Below are 23,719 nucleotides of genomic sequence, written 5' to 3'. Positions count from 1 at the left end.
CGACTTATCTTACAGTTGTACTGCTTTTTTTCCTTGTCATTTAAGAACCCTTAATATGAATAAATTGTTTGTATAGTGGGGCTTTTTTTATCCTTAGATAAGAAATACATGGGTTGAAAGCAGAGAATAAAAACATGAATGATAATGTACGCAATGCCCAGGAGAAGGTCCTTGCTGCTGCTTCTGGGCAGGAGTTATAATCGGCTATTTGGCGTGTTTATTTCAGGCTGCAGATAGTGGATAAAAGTGGCTGGTTCGTTGCCAGAACATGACTTAGTTGCCAAATAGAGTGTTTAGTACTTGCTACATTTGACTTATATCACAAGTTCTTCCCATTAACAGTCTGCTGGTGATAACCTACTTGGCTTTTCATGTGGTTACTTTGAAACAGCCACTTGACAACATTTGGTATATCACAAAGTTTAATACTGAATAAAAGAGGGAGTGAATGATTACATGGGTTCTGCCATGTTCTGATACTATGCTTGGTGCAGAATGGGCACCCAATAAATGTCTGTTCAATGAATGGATTAATCCTGTGTAAACGTTTTTCTGGTTTACTGTACCCAGGTTAGCTCTATGGACTTGAGACTTAAAAGTCTTATAAAAGAGATTGAAATAAATAGAAATAATAGTGCTTTCATGTCAGAAGGGCTTGGATTTGTATGGAGGGAGATATTCTACTCATCTGTGTCACCATTTAAATACAAAGTTGAGTTAAATGGAAGAATGAAGTTCTCATCAAAGTGGCCTTGAGTCTAAGCCAAAGTGTAACCTCATAATACTGACAATTTCCCTAATCTCAACTATATATGTATATTTTTAAACAGACCTACTTCAGGAATCTTGGCCCTGGATATGTAATAAAATATGTATTTAATGTGGTAATCTTTATTTTTAGATTGAAAACCTGCAAGAACAACTTAGGGATAAAGACAAGCAACTGACTAATCTGAAAGACAGAGTGAAGTCCTTGCAGACGGATTCCAGCAATACGGATACTGCGCTGGCAACATTAGAGGAGGCTCTGTCAGAGAAGGTAAGCTTGGACTCAGAATCAGGGAAATCAGGACTTAGGGAAACAAGGATAGGTAGAGATGATGCAAATACATTTATATGTGCGTGCTTTTCTCCATTCGCTAACACTACCTTCAGTCCCAGCGGGGCCTTCACACCGCTACTCTAGCCTTCTTAGCAGACTTGGCACTCTGCAGCCAAATCTGATCACATTACCCTTGGCCCTCCTTAAAAACTTTCTTCACTAGCTTGTCATTGCTGTTAGGATGATAAAAACTGAAATCCTTAACCTGGCCCCTAGAGTCCATCTCTCCATCTGATGTGGCTCTATTCTGACCAGCCACCTCTCTGACTGCATGCCTACTTTCTCTCTCCTTTTTTCCCCCTCCCTGCCTCCCTTCCTTCATTTCCAGCCTCATCCCCATCTCTCTTCCCTTGTTTTCTATGCTCTAGCTATGCTGGCCTTCTAGATTTACCAGTGCATCCTGTTCCCTTCTGCTTCAGACTCTGCGCGTACCATTACCCAGCCTAGAATGTGCTTTACTCTCTTCAGATTTAATTCCTCTTCTTCTGAGAGGTCAGCTTCTTGAGAAGTTGTGTTTGTACAGTAGTCAAGAATGTGCACTTTGGAGTCCACTTGTCTGGGTTCAAATCCTAGGCCTGACACTACTTTGGACAGTTAGTTAACCTGTCAGTTCCTCTGTTTCATTTATAAAAGTGTGTAATAATAGTACCTAATTCATTGGATTATGTTTAGGAAAAAATACATCAAAATATGTAAAGTGTTTAGGATTATAGGTATAATAAGTTATCACAGTTATTATTATTATTATTTTATTAATCATTTCCTTCGGGATGCTTCCTAGGTACCCCCCCTTATTTTCATCACGAACTTCCCAGAGCTCCTGTCACAATCTCAATTGTTCATTCATCTGTTTTTACATGATTAATTGGTCTTTTCTGCTAGACTCCAAACCCAAGCAGCATATTCTATGTGTTTTAGCTCACCATCCCCAGTGCCTAGTACAGTACCTGCATATGGGGTGCTCAGAGGATATTGGATATTGGTTGAATGAGCCTCCACCATGTGACAAGTACTATGTGGGGACTGGGGATACAGCAGAGAAGAGAATGGGCAAAAGTCCTGGCTTTCATGGAATGTAGATTCTAAAGGGGATAGACAGACAATAAATAAATAAGTAATATACATAGGATTTCAGAAGGTCATAATTTCTATAAAAGAAACAAAAGCAGGGAAGGTTACAGGGGGTGCTGGAGTGGAGTGGCCAGGTAGGGGCCTCACTGAGAAGGTGGAGTTTAAGGAAAGACCAGAATAAAGCCAGGGGTGAGCCATGTGCCCTCATGGAGGGAGAATGTATTAGGCAGATGGGACACAGCAACTGCAAGGCAGGCGAGGGAGACGAGAGGCAGAAGATCTTGTAGGGCCTTGTGAGAAAGGATTAAAAAAATGGATTTATGCTAAAGGGGATGGGAAGCCATACTGAGGGTTTCCTTCTGACATATTTAAAAGAATAATTTTGAATAAAAGAATGAATGAATTAATGAAATCCATTGGGAAATAGATCATTCTGATGTTTACTTATTTTTAAAAATGATTTCTAGTCCATTTCAGTCTGGCTAAATTAGATCATTCATTATATGGGCACCTGTTGTAGGTATTGTACTCTGGAGTTTATTTGCATGTGTTATATCCTCACCCCCAACACTTCGTAAGTGTCAGAGCACCCAGGATCAATGCAGATCAAGTTCTTTAGGAATTCTGAGGAGAGACAGCTTATGTTTTGGCTGGACATGTAATGTATCAATTTTTAGTTTTAATGTATAGACACTATTTTCAAGTCAAGTTGAAACAAAGAAAAGCAATCTTAACTCTTACAATGTGTGAGTAGACCCTGTTATGTTCTTTTTGTCTTTCTCATCATTTTTGATTCTGTAGCATTTTGTAGGACTTGCCCACAAATGCAGGGGCTGATATGGGGTTTTCCTCTTGGATGTGGAATTATAGTAACAGCGTCATCTCCTATATTCCCTGTTACTGTGGTCTGTAAACTCTGGGATGGTGGGGTCAAATGGAAGGAGACCAAGAGGACAGTCCCACCTCTGCCACTAACTAACTGGGTGACCCTGGCAAGTAACTCTTTCTCTCAGGGCCTCAACTTTCCTATTTGTGGAAAGGGGACATTAGATTAAATGGCCCACAGCTTCTCTAAGCCAGTGTATCTTGAAGACTTCTCTGCTGCTACTTCAGAATCACCAGGAGGTGCCTATTGGAAATCTAAATGGTCAGGCCACATCTATACCTACTGAATCAGAACCTTGAGTAGGGCCTGGGAATCTGCACTTTAGCAAGCTCCCCAGGTCATTGTGATGTACAGTGTAGTCTAAGACCACTACTCTATGATAAAAATATACAAGCTAAGAAAAGAACCGTAATTCTATAGCTAGATTGTCTTCATGGTCCTATTAAAAACTGAAAGATTATAACTTTAGGATTAAATTTTAAGAATTTAAAGATTTTATTTGAAGACATAAGAATATTTAATAAGATGACTTTTCAGGGAAAGATATTCTTTTGTTTTCAACTTTTAAGAGTTTATTTCCAGAGCTCTCTGTAGTAATTTTGTTTGTAAAATTGGAATGGGGATGTTGATTCAAAAACTATTAATGATTATGTGTCCCTTTTGCATTTTTGGGTGATATGATGTCAGCTCATTTCTACCTCTTGATTTTTTTCTTAAATTCACAGAAGTAAACATATATAAATTTCCATGTCATGGATTCTTGGCAGGATTTTATCATTTTGCTTTCTGGGCCTTATTAAGGTTTGATTTATTCTAGTTTAAATCCCAAAGCAATCCTCAAATCTGAAACTACTCCCTTTATTTAAGTACTTCCTTTGAGGCTGAGGGGGTGTCCAGGAAGGAAAGCTGAGGTCCGTGGGAGTCTGGCTGCTTCAGACTGTCTTCACTGTTGATAGCTGCATCACCTGGGATGAGCCTCTTCTCTCAGGCCCTCTCAGTACCTCACTTTCAGAATGTACATTTGAATTAGCTGACTTCTTTTTTTTTTTTTCCTTTTTGTCTTTTTTCGTGTCCGGCAACGGATCGCAACCCTCAGTGTCGCGCCCGTACCGGACCGGGACCGGCAACGGGATCGCAACCCTCGGTGTTGCCCCTGCTCCTCGCTCAGCCAGTGAGCAGCCGGTCTGCATGTGGGATCCGAACCCTTGGCGGGAGCGCTGCTGTGCTTCCCAAGCGGCGCACTGTAGCAGTGCGCCACCGGGCGGCCCAGAATTAGCTGACTTCTAAGTTCCCTGCTCTTCTGGAACTACCTTGACAATGAATTACTCAGTTTGCTGATCTGCAGTCTCAGGCACGTGACATCTGAATTGGACCATAGTGGAGGAGTTGAGAACTTAGATGGGAACAAAAGTGAGGGGAGTGGGTTTGGTGGGATACAGCAGGGGCTGCCGGTGACTGCAGCAAGCCGGAGAGTCCCTGACCTGTCTCAAAATGTCCAAGTTCAGATTTTTAAAAATTATGATGCTTGAGTCAAACAAAAGAGCTTTATGGGCCAGCTTTGGCTTGTGAGTTGCTCATTTTCAAATCCTATTTGCCTTTCACAGAAGTGAAGAATAAAAGTGAACACAGAGCAATTTATATGTAGGGAATTTTCAAAGGTGCCAGAATCAGAATGCTAGTATATTTGAAAAGCACAAATAAAACTATTAAATAGGAACTGGCAAGGTTCTCTATCACGGGACAAAGAATAGAAGATTTATTTTTAGTATTTATTACAGTGAGTATCAAACCTTTGTATATATACCCAAATAATCTCACCACCTAGGGAGCTTCTTAAAATATAGACTCTGGGTCCCATTTCCTACACATTCTGATTTAGTTGCTCTGTTGTGGAGCCCAGGAACCTGTAATTTTAAAGCATGCCCAGGGATTCTGATGCAAAGTCTGAAGACCACGGTTTGAAAAACACTAAATCCATGCTCATCCATTTTACACATGGGAAATGGGCTTAATGAGGTGAAATGACTTGCCCAGAAATGAAAATTTTGGACATGTGCAGCATCATTCCCCACTTCTGGGCCCAGGCAAACAATAGTGGCACCTGCTAACTTATCAGCCCAGCACTCCCAGAAGCCACTTTCACCCTAAGTTGGCCCTTGGTTGAGACTTTGCTGCCTCCCTTGGACTATCCCAAGGCCACCCAGCTCATGAATGGTGGAAGAGGACGAAAACTCAAACCTTCTGATTTTTGTGCTTTTGACAACATCACAATCTCCTCTAGATGGCTTTTCCCTCACAAGTTCCATTTTTATCCACATTTCATTGAACAGATCCTCGGAAACAAGGCATTTTGTGAAGTAATAAAATGATTAATAAAAAAATTGTGGATTCATAGGTACATTTAATTATTTGCTGTCTTTTGGCTGATGAGTAGACTCCATCAGGCACTATTCACCATTTTTATTGAATCTTGGCATCCTGGGGAGTGTGTAATTCCTTTTAATTTCCAGGAGCTTATTCAACTGTTAAGAGTGCATGAAAAAGATCACTGCTCAGTGAGTTAAGATTGAGTATGACTTAGTTCTAGGATTGACACACAGAAGCTCAAGAGACAGAACCCACTGTATTTATAAAGCTGGTCTCGCCAAGCCTTGCTGTAGCCACACAGCAGATAAGCAGTTGAGAAAGCCAGATAGCAGAGCTGGAGGCCACTGCAATTCACTTTCCACCCGGAGATAAAGCACAAATGGATTAGACCTGTGCAGAGCCAGATGAGTGCACACGAATGCTTGCCAATGCAAATAAGACTAAAACAAGAACACATTGTTGGAATTTCTGCAAGTTAGTTGTTAATCAAGTAGATCATGGCATATTAGGGCCTTTTAACACATGTTTTTGACATCTGGCCCTGCGCAGCTGACAGTTAAATGAGTTTTGTGATTGACGGAGAAATATTTTGTAGTATTGAATCATCAATAACACTTAAAAACATTGTAGTGCTTGCTGATTTTTTTTGTCATCAATGCCCAGTCAATAGTACAAGTGCTTCGAGCAAATCGACCTATTTTCCAAATGACTCTGATACCTTCTGGATGTTAACACGCCTGCTTAATTTTATTATCCTTCCTTTGAAGCCAAGATCATCCCTAATTTAAGTTCTTGTTCCTTCAGTCAGCCTTCCTGATTGCCTGTTGTATGCTAGGCAGTTTGCCTGGCCCTGGGTTAAAAAGAGTCACAGTGTTTTTGAGTACTGCCCTCTGGAAAGCTGGGCTGGGAACATGGACATGCAGTGAAACCATGTGAAGTGTGCTGAGTGGGAATAAATGCCTCATGATCCAGCCAGAGGGATTCCTGGGAAGGTTTCCAAAGTATGAGGTGACATGGTCAGTTTGGAGCTTTGGAAATGTCACTCCAACAGCCCTGTGGTGGAAGCGATCGGATGGAGAGGATCTGATGGCCAGGTGACCAGTTGTAGTGCGGGCAAAAGGTAGTGAGGGATCATTGAAGCACTAAAGTCATTCAAAGCCCTTAAGAGACTTACCATGCACTGTGGCTATTTCCTTCTTTTGTACATGACGTAGTCACCCACTCACCTATGTCACAAGCAGAGTGAAATAGGACTGTAGCTGGAGTCACAAAGAAACAAATATAGGCAATTAATAGACTCATTCGTTCTATTTTCACCCCCAGTGTTGTAATAATATACTTCATTAAGGTGTTTTTAAATAATTGTAAAACAGTAATGGTACTTTTTTCCCCCTGGAAAGAATTGGTTACATAAATTATTGTCATTGGGGTAGAATAGTTGCTTCCTCAGGGGATCTTAAATCACAGGCTAAGTGTTCAAACTAACTTCCCTCTTTGTTAAATGCCGTTTTACAGTTGTTTTATGTATCAGGCATTGTCCTGTACTATGTACTTATAAGAATATAAAGGATATATCAGGATCGTTAGGTGTAGTTGTTGCATCGATATTTTTTAACATGGTAATCCAAAAGGAAGTCCAGATATGTGTATTGGATAATTTAAAACTAATTTCAGAAATTTAACTCAAACTTTATCCGGGCAGAATTTTCCTTTTTTTTTTTCTCTTATTTTGTTTTCAGTCAGGTTCCACGTTTTTGGAAAAACATGTCTAGCAGAGTAGTGTTTTTATTTCAGTGTGAAAGTTGAAGGCAGACAGATCCTCAGACCTCCTTGAGTGGCTGCAGGCATGTGTTGGTGGCAGTGTGGTATTGTGATTATGGCTAAGAGAGCACTGGATTCCAGAGTGGGCCTTCTATGTATGAGGATGGTTGAGTCAGCCGGCCTCTCCGAGCTCGGGTTTGCTCATCCCTGTGCTGTCACTGGTGGCACTGGTTAATCCTTGTCATTGTGATAGGGACTGATGAAAAGGGTGCATCAGAGCACCCAGAATGTAGCAAGCCCTCAGTAAAGGGAAGCTGCCATTTGAACTTGTTCAAACTCAACCAGTGTTTTGGCATCTCTACTGATTGTCAAGAAGCCACTGAAATAACACAGAAGTAAACATCTCCAGACACACGGGAAAATCACATACACGATGGGCTTATTCTTTAATTTGCCGTAAGTTCTCACTGTGAGTCCAGCCCTAAGACCTGGAGGATCTAGGTCCTGCTCCCTTTTCTAACCCTTTTCTAGCCAGAGACGAGTCATCATAAACCAAAGAAGGCTCTTTGATGTTAAATGGAGAAGACAAGCAAAGACGGCAGAGCCAGGAGGTTGGTTTGACTTCTTCCCCTTGCCTGTGCAAGCAAGTCTACAGACTTGGTGCTTGAACCTCCCTCTTCTAGAACTGCTCTAGGAATTTGCCACATACCACCATGAACGAAGAACAGCCTCAGAGCTTAAACATTAAGATCCCTTGCAATCCTTTGATGCTAAATTTTATTAAGTCAAAGCTGTATTGATTGTCTTTCCCAAATGATGTATGCAAATCTTCTCTCCACAAACCCAATTTTGAGTTTTTGTGTGAGTTGATTCCTATAGAACATCTCTCAGATGCATTGCCTCATTTTCTCTTGTAGTGTGCTTTCACATGCACACTGATGGGCTCTCACCTCTTTTTTTTTTGATGATTGCCTCCCAGGAGAGAATAATTGAGCGCTTAAAAGAACAGAGGGAGAGAGATGATCGGGAAAGACTAGAAGAGATAGAATCCTTCCGAAAAGAGAACAAAGATCTGAAAGAGAAGGTCAATGCTTTACAGGCTGAACTGACTGAGAAAGAGGTGAGTCTGGAAAAACAAATGAACCATGTTGATAGTCTTCATAAACCCGTATTCATCGCAGCTGCAAGAGATTAGAGGCTTAGTTGGAGGGACTGTGTGAAGGCTTGGGGAACATGGTAACCTTTTTTTTCGTGAAGCTGCCTGAAGTCAAAGGAAAATATTTCCCGTACCTTCCTTCATTGGTGATGCCCTCTGCATATCTTCTGTGCTCTGTTAACTGTACACAATGTAGCTCCTTGAAACTTTTTTTTATGTCTTACCACATTTATGTGGCTTAGGGGATTTTGTGTTTTTTCGAAGTCCCATAATCCTTTGCATGAGATAACAACAGCATCAATGATAATAATGTGATGATGATGATGATGATGATAATGATAACAATAGCTCCACTTTATCAAGGTTCTGTTATATGCGAATCCTTGTGTTGGGTGCTTTATATCCATTTGTGCTTCTCAATGGATCACCGAATACCCCCAGGTTAGATGTGGTACCATGCTGGACACAAAGATATAAGTTAAATGTGGCTGCTCTTCCAGAATATTATTTCTACTTTAAAGTAAATACTAAGACAGTATTTTCATGCTATAGCAAACATGAATACAGAATATAAATGTCACTTGCATTTTTAAAGTAAAACAATATACTTTAAAGAAACTTCTTTCTTGGGGATTATGAAGAGGATGTTTTGGGCTATACTCCCCATGCTCCAAAGGATACCTATAAATCCCTTCAGTGTTCTTGAGGGTACTTTGGTGGAGTAGTGTGAGAAACAGCAATGCACATTATTTCATTCTGTCTCCACAACTCTGAGATATGTGTCATTTTCTGCGATTGGCTCCTTCACACTTGCTTTTGTCTGCAGGAAATGTCCATCTTCTTTAGGACTGTTCCAGACCCTTTTGCCCTGCTGCACTGTACCACTGCACAGTTGTCTATTTCCAGCTCCACAGTGTTATCTTGCCCCATGGATGTTGATAATTCTGTACAAATTAAAGTCCAATCTAAATTAAGAGGCCAGATGAAGAAGGGGAATTGTTGAGTTAGAGGAGTTTTGAGGAAGCCCAGAAGTAATATCCATTTTTCCCTAAAATTTAAGCTCACTAGTTTTTTTAGAGAAGAGATATTTTTTTGATAGGAAAATTAAGAATTTAAACCTTCTTTTAGTATTTCACTGTTAATTCTGACTTGGGAGATCTATAATGACTGTAGTTTGTATGTAACAGAAGGCGCAGAAGCTTTGAGCTCATTTGTAACATTCTTTATTGATTTGAAGTGCTATTTGTGGATTTGTATAATCAATGTATATACTTCTAATTGAAAAGGGATCTTCATGACATGGTGGAGCATAAGCTTTAAATGAGAATAGTTTTGTAAATAATGCTCCTATTATATAAATTTCAGATAGGTATTTCAAGAAATATTTATTATTCTTGTATAATTTGCTTGGCACTGGGCTGGGTGTGTCAGTCAGGGCTCAGCCAGAAAAACTGAACCATAAGAATAAATTTAACCAGATTAAGTAATTTAATACAAGGAATTGGTTTATACAGTTATGGAGGGTAGGCAAGTCTGAAATTCATAGGGTAGGCCATCAGGAAGGGTAGGCTGGAAACTCTTAGACATAAGCCAATGCTACAATCCACAGGTGGAATTTCTTTTTCCTCAGGGAAACCTCAGTTCTACTCATAGGACTTTCAACTGATAGGATCAGGCCCACTCAGAGTACCAAGAATAATGTCCTTTACTTAAAGTCAGTTGACTGTAGATATCAGTCATGTCTGTGAAATATACAGCAACACCTAGATTGATAACCTAGCCAACTTGACTAAAACTGACTATTACACGTAGCAATTTAAAATTTATAAAGAAGAGCAACATATAGTTGCTGTCAGCAGAGAGCTTATAATTCAGTTGCAGTGATAATATGTTTTCACCGTGACGAAATGATTATTTCTGGGAAAGCAGTACAATAAAGAGCATTGAAATTAGATGCGTAGACCTGGATTTGAGACCTGTATCTGCCTATAATAGCTAGATAGCCTTTGATAAGACACTCCGCTAACGTGAACCTCAGTTTCCTGACCTGAAAAATGAGAATGGCTAACCTGTCCCTCAGAGGGTTATTAGGAGCTCCTTGCTGGGTAACGGTGGCTTTCATCATCAAGGTCATTCCAGTGCCCATGAAGTAGCCCGGCATAAACTATTAGGCAGTATCATTTACTGAGAGAGCACATTGTGCATAGTATCATCCTAGGTGCTGCAAATGGGTAAAAAGGAAATGCACAGTGCCTGATTTTGGATGAAACGTGAACACTTTTAGTGACTTAGATGTTGCTAAGCATTTCATATTCAATGATGAACATTGCCCTTCTAGGTAGTAAAGTTACATTTTGTGATATATGCAAATATTTATTTCTTTAGTTTTTAGAATTCAGACTATACCGGGAAGCTCTTGGTTTCTGGATGTGAGAAGTTGAGGAATTCATTTTACTTGTTGAATCTGGACTACAAAGGACTGGAACATAAAGTCTACCTTACTCGAAATTTTAAAATAACTTTTATTTATTTATCATTTTGCGGCTGGTCTGTGTGGGGATCTGAAACCTTGACCATGGTGTTATCAGCACCGTACTCTATAACCAACTGAGCTAACCGGCGGCCCTTAAAATAATTTTGTTTTTGATTCTCCAAAAGATGTTTGAAAACCAGCTTTTTCTGTTAAAGAAGTGGAATTTGATAAAAACTTAATAGTATGTCTCTTTTTATATTTGATTTGTCCTTTGGGGAGGAGATAGCATTAAAGTTAGTGTTTTCTTTCATATTTGTCTCAGACTCTGCACAACCTGAAAGCAATAAATGTGAACGGAAGGTTCAGGATGTCTGTTTTGTCATGACATGTAAAGACCACCTTGGGACCTAAATCATTAACATGACTTTGAGATGTGAAATGTGCATTTACTGACCACACCATTTGGTCACATTTGATTCTACTGCAATTAGATCTTGCTCGGTTCTGTAAGCAGGCCAACTTTAATTTCCTGGCCAGAGATGACTATTGTTACCGTAGTGAGACTATATTTACCCTTTCTGTCTAATGCATTCTTTATTGCTATGTATAGAATCAATGGATTCAAATTGAAGACATTGCTAGTAGCAATGGCAGTGTTTTACTTACTAGCATTCTTTTTTTTTTTTTTTTCAGTCTAGTTTAATTGACCTCAAAGAACACGCATCTTCATTAGCCTCTGCAGGGCTGAAAAGGGACTCCAAATTAAAATCTCTAGAAATAGCCATCGAACAAAAGAAAGAGGAATGTAGCAAATTGGAAGCACAGTTAAAAAAGGTAAGTGAAGTCTAAGGAAAAAAAAATGCTCATTTTAAAATGAATTTATAAAACGGGAAAGGAAGATGTTTTCAAAAGAAACAAACCCCTTATCTTTTGCTGTCTGCTGATAAAAGAATTAATTAAATCACTCTTAACTTTATTCCTAAGAAGTCTGTATCAAATCTGTCTGTGAACCTGAAAAATTATCTTAGGTTTCCTGTCTAAAAAAGTTGAAAAATAGATGAAAATAGTAGCAGAAGTGAAAAATATTATAAAAACCAGCCATTACTCTCTGGGCAAATCTCAACTATCAAAAAAAGATAAAATGTTTGCAACAAACCAGAAAATCTGGGCACCCCATTATATGTTAATAAACTTTCACTACTTTCAGTAGTATGTCCATTTTTGTATTAGAACTTCGCAGAAGTTTTCCTGACAACATTAAATTTCTAAAATTTCACCAAAATAGTCGTCCCTAGCATATCTGTAGAATGATTATTTATACTTGACCCAAAATGTCCTTAATGTCTAAGAAAGCTTGTTGTATGTAGAAGGCTTTGAAAAGAAAGCAAAATCTTTAGATTGTGGCATTAACGTGTTTTATCTGACCTGGACATTTCTGTGGAGTGCATTCCCAGTCATGCATTTTTCCTTTGACTTTTTTTCCTGTGTTGTTTGGTATGTCTGCACTCATTGTTCACATAAAACTCATAACATTATGAGTTTAAGCATTTTGTTTCCCTCTAACAACTTATAAGCTTATTCAAAAGAAATGATGAGAATCTAAACAATCAAATAAAGCATATAATAAAATTTGACTATGTATAATTCATAGCACACTGGAATGGGGATTTATTAGCTAAAGTTATGAAAATACATGACACGGATAGTCAGGGATGTGAAAGAATCACATATCTGTAGAGAAATTATTCTGGATATTTAAAAATTTAATATACTCTTTTGTATGATGCAGTGTACAACTGAAATGTGACTATACTGTGTTCACTTTACAGGGGATTTTAGGAAATCATCATGAGAAATTTCACACTAAGGAAGTCTACTTACTAATACAGAAAAATATTACTATACAGATCAAACCCCTTTATAACAAAACAGCAAGAAAATCTCTATATTGCAAAATCTATTTCCCAATTCCCTTGATATCTCACTTACTTCAAGCAATATTTAGTTAAGAAGAAATCTTGAATAATAAAAGAATTTAAATTGCCCATTTGAAGGTGTTTAGATGGAGACTGATTTGGCTATTTATGCATTGGGCACATGATATATGAGTACATTCTTGGCACATATAAATATGTTAAACAGTATGTTATACATGTATATGCATATCAAGACATGAACCTGTGAAAAATAGTTTTTTAAACAGTTGTGGGATCATGAGGCATACTCTAAGGCAACTCTGTAAAAGGGAGAAATTTACTGGCTTCCTATGGTGGTCCTTTACCTCAGTTGCAGTGTACTGAGTCTGAGAGGAGGACTTCAAATAGACTTGGGTATGAAAGATGCCCTCTGATGATGAGTGGTTATGGAGATCAGGGCACCCCATTTGTTATTTCTGCAGATACATGCTTGACACCCTCCTTTTTCAGTGTAAGTCATCTATCAAATTTGAATCCTCTTATAATTAAAAGGAAGAGGTTCACATATTGACGTTTATAGTTTCCATGTACGACTTGACTAGTGTAATAAACCAGCCTCTATGCAATTCAATGGTTTCTTTCAACATAGCTGTGGTTTGCCCAAGAGATCACTTAGAGTGTATAGTTTCCTTAGACTATCAGGTAGGCACCATCTACTGAAATTCACAAAGCAAATCCTGTAAACATTTTAGCGTTATTTCCTGACAGCATTTTAACATTCTACCATGTCACCAGAATTAATGTAACAACTATTGTCTTGCTGTAAATGACCTATTTAATTTATGAAAAGATAACTTTTTAAAAGTATGTACATAATCTTTGATTATGCTATCTCCTATGTGCATAGTTCAGTGAGTTAAAATAAGGTAATTATAATTTAAATATTTTTATGCCTAACCCGCAGATGCTATTTTGTTATTTTTGGCTCACTAGCATTAACTAAATTCAAAAGTTAACATATTTTTTCAGTAGTCTTTAATTTTTGCTAATAAATAGTTCTGTAAAAACTCAAGTACCCATCACCTTAAAAAGAATTGAGATTTACATGAAATATTTGAAAATACAAGCCAACAGTATGTGAATATGCATATAAACACATCATTTACTCATGGAAAAATAAGCAGCTATAAAAGCTTAAAGAGTGTCTGGGCCTCCTTTTAAATAAAAGGGTATGTGACTTGTGAATAAAATATAAAGTTTGCTAAATGAAAGCTGAAAACATAATAGTTTTATTATGTCATAAATACAACATGAATTCCCAGTAGAATTTTGCTCAAGATTTGTGAGCGTCCAGGTATTTTTGCCATAAAATCTACACAACATTGTAGATGTGTTTAGTTGAACAGAAACCTTGTCTGCCAGTGACAATGAAGTCCAAATGGTGATTCAGTTTTATTTTTGTCTTATGGACAATGCTTGACAGTGGTAAGGTGAGTTTTCACATAAAAGGCTATGGAAAACATTCATACACATAAGTACTTTTAATCCTTTATTATACTGTGTTAATTTAAGACATCTTACCATACTTTGTGATGAAAAATGCTTACAGGCAGAAAAGGAACTATCCCTTACACATTTCATCTCACCTCTTAAAAACGACACAGTCAAGTGGTCACATGTGAGGAAATTTTTACTAATATAAGTGAGGCTGATAAAACAATACTAACCAAATAATGCATATCTACTAGTTATGAGTGTACTTTATAATTAAGTGCATTTATCAGTCTTAAATAGACACCCAGTGGTTGAGAAGAACCTGATTATTGACATGTGGATCATTTTGTCTTTCAAAATAGTGTTCGCGGTTCAAAATGTAGAAATAAATTTAGCCTATATGACTAGAAATCAATTGAGAAGCAACTGTAATTCAAAACATTATGATTTATGCTTTTTAGTAATTTTCAAATTGGTGTCATGCTTGTGGAGGGTGTTTTTAAAACCATTATAAAATCATCATTTACTTCATCCTGGTTGAAGGAACAAAAAATCAAGGCTCTTAAAAGACATGTCTCAGCATAAAACAAAGTTAACAGTTCCTACAGCAGTTTACCTTCTGCACCTTGACATTGAGCCCCAAGTGAATGGTGCAGGTATTTAAGAAATATAACTGGGCTGCTCTTTAGAATAATATTCAGTACTTTTAAATCCACAAACATTTAAATCTTATGTACAGAATAGACAGGAGAACATTACAGATTCTAAAATACTTGGAACATAATAGGATATTTTTGAAAATAATATTTTATATTAATTTTCAACTAACAGTAGATACTGGTAATGGGCAATGGATAATACTGTATTTTGGTTCCTTGTGATCTTCCTACTGACTTAAATTTTTTCTTCTCCCATTTAAGTTACTCTGATAATGTCTTGCTTACTGATATTTTGCTATTGGTAACCCGCCATTTGCTAATCTATATTTTTCTGAAGTTAGAGCGAATAGAAAATCCAGGCTTGTATTAATAGAAAAGAAGAGCCAAAAATTAAGTGATAAGATTTAATTAATCTTTTATTATTGCCATCTTTGAAGTTCAGGTAATAAATAGTAGGCTTGGCCAAAAGTACTTCTTCTGATTCATTGCTGGAGGCCAGTACTTCATGTATTATCAAAGTGGACAGCTTTCTTTATTTCATGGGTTATTTAACTTGAGAAAGGGAAAGTAACACAAACATTAAATTTCTTATTTCAGCTATTCTTTTTGAGGAGCCAAAGTCAACATTTGTATTTCCCTAGAGCTTCTCACTTTCACTGTGGAATGTTTAGAAACTGAAATTTCTTCTTTTTTTAATGACCAGTTTGTCTGTGCAAATGCACTGGGTTTGTTGAGCTAATGCTGTTTTTCTGGATCTTTCCTTCTTTCCTGTCTGTGCTTCAATGCCTCCCCAACTTTGCAATGTAGCAGGCTGAGCAGTTGTTCAATCAGATGTACAACCCAGTAAGTCATTTCTGAAAGTTCCCGCTGTAACATATCAAAGCATGAGGATCCATTGATCACATGTCACAGTGTGCCATACCTGGGCAGTTTTCAAAAATATTTATGAGTCTCTTCCCATTTCCGTTCTGTCAAGAGAAATGACCTGTACAGAGGCCACTGCCATTTCTTTTGAATGTGAAATTTAAAAATTAAGAACTCAAGGAAATATCTCCAGCTTTGATATTACCTCCTTCTTAACTTCAACTATAAGGCTATAGAAAAACAGAAGTCAGCTGAAGATCTAGGCTTAGATCCTTCAAATACAAATTTACCTATGTCAAAAGGGATAGCATTTGTAAAATCACAAACAATTCAATGTATGTATTATTCAAGTGATAGAAATTAAAATAGATTTAGATTTAAAAACAGGGCTTTGCTTGTTGAGATTGGTAAATGTCTGACATTACTGTGGATTTTGTAACAGTTAAAAACATGTCATTCAGCTGAGGACAAACCATAATATAGTCTCCTAATAACAGATAGTAACAATTTTGATTATAGTTTAATGGAGTACAAAAACCAGATAAGTAGTAAAAATATTTGTTAAACAGTCCAGGTGCCACCACTAATTTTTTTTATCCTAATGACATGTGTGCATTTATATGATGCAGTTTGTTTGTTTCTTTAACTTATTAAAGAGGATGGCTTTTTTTGTTTGTTTGTTTTGTCAACTCAGGTGGCTTACTGGGAGAAATATTACGTAAAGGTGGCTAGAATTTATCATCTGGCAGATGTGATCTGTGCTATAATGCATTATAATTACATTCTATTTATAAATTCCCATCATGGGCAAAGGAATACCATGGATAAAAGAAACAATTCAGTCAACAACTTTTTATTTGTTAAGACCCTGCTCCAGGATACATACAACTTAATATGCAAGATGCTTGGGTATACTTAATTAGATTCAGCCTCTGCCCTCCATTCTTTTATTTTTGAAAACAGAATTTCTAAAGCCCTTTGGAGCATCTTTATTATTCTCTTTTCCTACATACGGATTTTAATGGAGCAGCAAAAATAATACAGGTTTCCTTTCCCTTAACCTTTGAATGAAAGTGTTAATAAGCGGGCTTAAGAGAGTAAAGAGGTAAAGAAAGACAAACAAGATTGGAATATCTTCAAGCTCAAAAACTCACCTTGGGAAAAAAATGAGTGGTTTTTCTGGTTTGTTTGTTTGTTTGTTTAGATTGTTTTGAAAAGGTGTAAAGTAATCCCACTGAAATTGTTTCATACTTACTAGTTAGGGACAGGAAGAAGACCTAAGTATGTCATGATTTGGGTATATGTATGCAGATGGAGAGAGCTTTGTTCCTGCAGCAGCAAAATTTACCAGGAGCAAAGTAGGAGTTCATTATCCATGTCAGGATAGGTAGGACCAAAGAAATCACTCAGTTAGACCATTTCCAGAAATACTTACGACATGGCATCATCACCCTTTTCTTTACCTTACCCCATTGGTGGATCTCCAGTATACAAAAGCAATCTTTGCAGTCTTTTCAGTAGCTAATTCAGAAGTCATTGAGTGACTTTTCTCCCAAGTTAATTAAGCTAACCCATTAGTTTGTCATCCTGGGAATATAGCCCAACTCTCATTATTTTAACTCCCTCTATCTGCTGATATTCTCAGGGTCTAATTCTTTTTTGGACTGATAGAACTGCAGCATGATGGATTTTCTATCCTTAATAGTGTTTAAAAAAAATTACTATGTTTTCCCTAGTTATAAAAATAATATATGGCCACAGTAGAGAATCTGCAAAAGTATGAAAGGGTAGAAGTGAAAAACAACAGAGATAATCACTAGGAACTCTCGGGTCGTTCCCTACCCAAACAGCTTTTTTTTGTTGCTGTTCTTTCTCTTCTTTCTTCTTTTCTTGCTTCTCCTTTCTTCTCTTCTTGCTTCTCCTTTCTTCTCTCCCTCTTTTTTCCTTCCCCGTCCTTTTTTCTGTTTTCCTTTTCTTTGTCTTACCTAACACTCTGTTTCTGTTCACCAAATTGTGTCAAAGTGTTCTTCCAAAATACTATTTTAATGGTTGTGTACTATTGTACTCTATCTGCTCATCTGTTAATGTCGATCATTTCTTCCCTCTGTTTTTGGCCAGTATGAGCAATGCTCTGAAGAAGCATTCTATATTAATTTCTCCACATTTCTATTTTTTTTCATAGAATAAATTCCTGGGCCAATGGTTTTAAAAAGTGCCCAATGGTTCTTAATATGTTGCATTTCAGAGAAATTCTGCTAAGGTACGCTTCTTCCAGCACTGATTAAAGTTGGCCTTTATGTCACACACTGACCAACATTGAGAATTGTCATTTTACATAACTTTGCTTAGGTGGGATTTTTTTTTTCCTTTTAAACTTTCCTTTTTTTAATAACTAGTGGGGTTGAGGTTTTTAAATACATTCATTAACTGTTTATATTTCTTCTTCCATAAATTGTTTCAAGTCATCCAAGTCCTTGCGCTTGTTTACTGTTTTCTTCATTGGCTTATATGAGTTATTCTACATTTTATATAGAACCTTTGTCAGATTTGTGGCAGTTTTATTTAACTTAAAATTTTTGTTATGTATATAGAACTATTTTTAGATTTGCAATCTGTATTTCTCTTTAGGATTTCCTCATTGCCTTTATTATTTGCAGTCATTTTCTGATTTTACTCACCTATATTTAAAAATTTTTTTTTTTTTCCTTTTTTGTCTTTTTTCGTGTCCGGCAACGGATCGCAACCCTCAGTGTCGCTCCCGCACCGGACCGGGGACCGGCAACGGGATCGCAACCCTCGGTGTTGCTCCCATGCCTCGCTCAGCCAGTGAGCGGGAACCGGTCTGTATGTGGGATCCGAACCCTCGGCGGGAGCGCCTGCCACGCTTCCCAAGCGGCGCACAGTAGCAGTGCGCCACTGGGCCGGCCCATATATTTAAAAATTTTAATGCTACTTTTTACATTAAGTTAACCCCTTTATCCATCTTTAGTTTATTTTGATTCATGTTGAGAGGTGAAGTTCTAATTATATTTTTCTAAATTATCAGCTAATTATCCCAGCACCATTTATCAAATAATTTTTTTTATACATTGATCTTGTTACTATTTTATTGCATACTAGATTCTCATATGGATGAATATCTCAGTTTCTGAGTTTCTGTTCAGTTTTATCAGTGACTATTGCTTGTTGGGTCAAAATATTTGTTATTGTGGCTTTATAATATTTTTAAACATTTAGTGAAACTAATTCCACCTTAATTTTTTCTGCTTTTCATTTCATCTTGTTTTGTTTTAATGTTCTTAGATTTTAATTTCCTACCATTCAAGTGAATTTCAGAATCACATTGTCACTTAAAAAGCACAATTGTTGGTGATTTTAATTTGAGTGATAGTCAACCTATAAATAATTTTAGAGTGATTTATACTGTTTCCAATATTATTTTTTCCCATTCATGAACATGATACAACTTTTATTTATTTTAGTGGTTTTCTATAATAAAGTTTTGACATTTATTTCTACATATATAATTTTTAGGTTGCTATTGCGAATAATATGTTTTTTCTTTTCTAACCAGTTATTGGTATCTAGGAAGTTTCTTTATTCTTATATGTTTATTTTGAATATGGTCACCCTACAAATTATTGGTAAATTATAACATGGTTGTTTTTTGTTAAATAAGATAATTTTGGTCAGTCTACACTAAATCAGAGTAAACAAGGATTAAGCTTTGAAGTCCTCCTTTGAATATTTTTTTTTCTAGAGTGGCAATAAACCTTTGACTTTCTTTCTCCTTTTACCTTAGTCACTTCATCGTACTAAGTGATAATCTAATACCATTTCTTAGGAACCTAAAATTTTGCCTTTGTATACTTATTATTTCTTATAATAATAACCTTTTTGCATCTCAACTACCAGTCTCTACCCCTGGAGGAGTTTTGTCTTGTCATTATAAACACCATTCAGGTTATCTTCAGATGGTTTTTTTTTTTTTTTTCTTCCTTTAGTTCTTAATTCTAGACAAATAATATGTTTTTTTCATCAGTGTCAAATACTTTCTTTGCTGTAGTCCTAGTGGTAATTGTGCCCAGAGATGGTATCCAGAAGTCTTTTATAAATTTTTAATAAAACTTTAGACCTTCTGGATCCCTCAATTTAGTGCTTTGTATAATACCCTCTTTGCTGCAAAGCAAATGACTGATTTGGATGCACTGGGGGGAATCTTGCTACTGAAAAGGGTACACTTGAGCCCCCTCTGATATTCCCTACACAATAGAGTTCCCACACCACCTGGTCACTATCCGTTTGAAATCCCACCTCCCCTGAACACAGCTTTTGCAGGGCTCACATTTTATGTAAGGGTTTACAAGAAAAAGACCATGCATTTTTCCATTCCAGAGAGTGAAAAAAAAAATCTTTGTTAATGTTCAGTGAGGTCTTCCTGATTTATATGTCGTTATTGGACTGTACAATCCCAAGAACGTGGTGGACTGAATTATAAATGATTTCACAGTCTTTGTTTAGGTATAGTGGTTTCTTTTCATGATTTTTACAGCCTATATCTGAAAATTATTTGATTCACTCTTAGACCAGTACCCTGGACACAGTGGGAAATTATAATTATTTAAAAGATAATTTAGGGCATATACATAGTACATGCAAATGCATGCATACACAAACACATACCCCCTACCATTGATCTAGGTTTTCAATGTCTAAAGAACTCAAGCAATATTTGAAATAACACTTAAGATTTGAAGTTACATGTTTTGTTTCAGAACATCCAGATAATTTTCTCAGTTCTTTACGTTGCTGATTTTAGGAAATTTTATAATTAAAAGGGATTACATTAATAATTACATTTTTGTTTGAGGTATCTTAAAAAGTGTTAAGCATACAGTTGGATATTTTAATTTTGTGTATGTGTGACATAAGAAAAATTATTTTGAATATTTGTTTTTATTTATTTATACATATCCTATTTGTTCCATCTCTGAAAGAAATTTCTTTTTGGTATGGTTGTTTTAATATGCAAATTGTGAATATTATGGATGCAGTTAGATTGAATTGTGAAAAAATAATTTCCTTTAGAACTAGGAAGTGTAAGATTTCAAGATATCTCATTATTAATTTCCAAATGTGTTATTTAGGCCCAGCTATTATGCCTGGTATTAATTTATTGTATTTAAAATGAAATTTAAATTTTAGAATATGTTGTAGCACTATAATAACCCTTAAAAACTTTATTTTAATAAGTAATATTTTGTTCATAACTTAGAATTATGAGACGATTGGAACTTTTAGAAGACTGAAATTAAATATAATGTTTAAAATGTTTTATATACTCTGTTCTGCTGTTAAGATATGAAAAGAATGTTAAAGCACTGTCAATGTACAGTAAACTACCAAACTGCCATAACTGAGAATTACATTTTTACAGTGCATAAATTTAGCAAATTATTGCTAAAACCAAGAAGCAGCAGAGAAGAAAAGTAATCAGATTCATTAGTTAGCATTCTGCTTGTACTTTATGGTCATGACTAATTATTTATTTATTTTGAGGAAAATGATTTTTTATTAAAATTGTTAGGGCCCATGATAAAGCGAAAGTGTTATATAATATTATAATTGAATAGTCTCTGCCTAGTTTCACAGTAGGTTTCTGGACTAAAGTTAATGTTTTTCTTTCTAGGCATTTGGGATGGTGAACTAGCATTTTACTGAAAATAATCAATGACCAACCTTTATAAGATTAACTGTAAATAAACTTGTGATGTGTGATTTTGATACTTGTCAATCCCCTACTTTGGCTTTCCCCACTTTTTATTTCTTAACTTTGATTTAGATATAGTGTTAATCAGAAATTTTACCTTATTTCCTGAAATAGTTCTAAATGTTTTCATTAAAATAACTATTAGGTATGGTAATATACTACTCCTCCAGCATTATGACCAGATTCCTCTTTGTGCTTGATCCAGGCTTTCAAAGTCAGTTCACATAAGAATGCTGAGGTTTGCCCACATCAGTGAGGCTCCAGATTTTGTTTTGATTACTCCCATTTGTGGGGAAATTTCCTTACATACGAAAATAAGAAACATAATTGGAAGACCCTCAAAACTTACTGATCTAATATGTAATACAGACATTTCTGAAATGTCCTTTTCTCAATTTTCTGTGTTTCTATAAGATGCTTGAGAGTTACTCCAGAAGTTTCAAGAAGTATTTTGAGGCAGAACTAGATACCTGAAGTTGACTTTAAACTGACCTGTTTAATCACCAAAGTTAAATCTCTACATTCAGAAAAGAATGCATAGTGACATTCCTTTGGTTTTAATGACTGCTGAATGTGCTTGAAGGTGACAATGTTCTTGGCTGTATTCAATAAAAAGTTCTGAGACCATTAAAAGAAAATCTACACCAATATGCATTTTCAAGATTTAGATTCCCAACTAATGAAGATAGGGAGACAAAGTTGATGTGCCTTAGAAGAATGGGCTGGGCAGCCCATCCAACCTTGTGGGGGAGCTCATTTCAAGCCAACACCATCCGTAAAGTGAAATAATTACTATGCATTTTCAATTTGCATCTTGAATGGGTCAGAATGCCATGGTAGGAATTTGTTGTGATAATGATTAATTTACATAAATCTATTTTCTTTTTCTGAAGTGTGTAAAGTATATTAGCCCCAAATCTATTACCTACTTTCAATCTCCATCAGGAGCTGCCAGTCCAGATAAAAGAACGCATGTTTTAATACGAACAGGCAAGAGTATTGCCTCAATACAAGTAAAGTGCTTCCTTCTCCATTTCAGAGGAGGTTCTGGCCTTATAATTTTGAAGGAAGCATTGACTTTATAAGCTCAACTTTTTCTTGTATGTTTTTTAGTATAGTATCATCCCCATTTGTATAGATCATAAATGTGTTAACATTTATGCTATACTGGTTAAAAATTTCAGCTCGTCCTCTGAAATGTTGTGATTCAGGCTGAATAGAGCTGGTTATCTATAATATCTTTTATAAATTCCATGGAGACTTTTGCCTCCAGTGCTTAGGATGGACTAGGGACTCACCAGCCTTCCCAGTCACGTGAAACTCTCTTTCATTGAGGCTTCCCATGGACCCTAGTGATGATCCAAGAAGCAGCTATTACTCTCCCATCTTTATATGACTTTAAAAAGAAGTTTTCTATTGACTTAAAAGATGTTTAAAATGTTATCTATGTATACCTTTATTTAATAACCCTTGCAAGAATTCTGACACCAACTTTGAAGGTGATTTGACGTAAATTCTTTTGCCTGGAAATCAGTAGATTTTGACATAGAGATAGAGAGAGATGTTTAACTCACAGGTTGTCTATTCATTTTGAAAGGAAGAATCAATCATTAGCACCCGCAGGTAGTATCTAACCGACACCAGGCCAGCTGCAAATTTGGCTGTGGTCTTAATTTTAATAACATGACCTAACTTCAGCATCACATGAGGTCAACAGTGTTATAGTCTAGATTTCCCTAGGCTTTCTGTACCTGTAAACACTCCATGAGTCCTTTAACCATACTCACTTACTGGGTTGAAAAGACTACAAACCCTTCTAATCCACCCAATGTTGAAAACTGACCTTGGATTATCCTCTTGTCTTCAAGGAGCTAAAATGAGAAATGTACTCATATGCCTGTAACTAGCATACTGCTTTCTCTGTAAGCCTATTGGAGAGGCTTCTTTAAGGAATATGTAGTATATTGTTGATGAAAATTAGATAAACTATTAACTTAGATGTATAACAATCCTCATTTCTGGGATGCATATTATAAAATAATAACTATAATGAAAACACAAATGAATAATATCTTCCTCATGTTTGGCATTTTGTAGTTTTCACTGTCCTTAGAGAGGCTAATTCATTTGCCCATAGACATAAGACCCTGGACTAGATTTAGAATCTAGGTCTTGCAACTAGTAATCCTGTACCCACTTA

At 36.4% G+C, this 23,719-nt stretch overlaps 1 protein-coding gene across 1 annotated transcript in view; it reads left to right on the top strand.

Moving 5' to 3' along the window:
• LOC103601342 (ERC protein 2-like) overlaps positions 1 to 23,719 on the top strand; it is a gene marked incomplete at both ends in the record, with an annotated part of 200,878 nt that overhangs the window by 49,754 nt on the left and 127,405 nt on the right. The window contains 4 exons of the mRNA XM_008585740.1: positions 902 to 1,039; positions 8,167 to 8,307; positions 11,510 to 11,650; positions 15,693 to 15,728. Of these exons, the coding sequence (XP_008583962.1) occupies positions 902 to 1,039; positions 8,167 to 8,307; positions 11,510 to 11,650; positions 15,693 to 15,728 (456 nt within the window). The remainder of the gene's footprint in view (positions 1 to 901; positions 1,040 to 8,166; positions 8,308 to 11,509; positions 11,651 to 15,692; positions 15,729 to 23,719) is intronic.

The sequence above is a fragment of the Galeopterus variegatus genome, unplaced genomic scaffold (assembly GCF_000696425.1).
Source record: "Galeopterus variegatus unplaced genomic scaffold, G_variegatus-3.0.2 Scaffold3691, whole genome shotgun sequence".
Classification (NCBI taxonomy): domain Eukaryota; kingdom Metazoa; phylum Chordata; class Mammalia; order Dermoptera; family Cynocephalidae; genus Galeopterus; species Galeopterus variegatus.
Note: the sequence above shows the minus strand (reverse complement) of the source record. Positions and strands in the feature narration are given on the sequence as shown.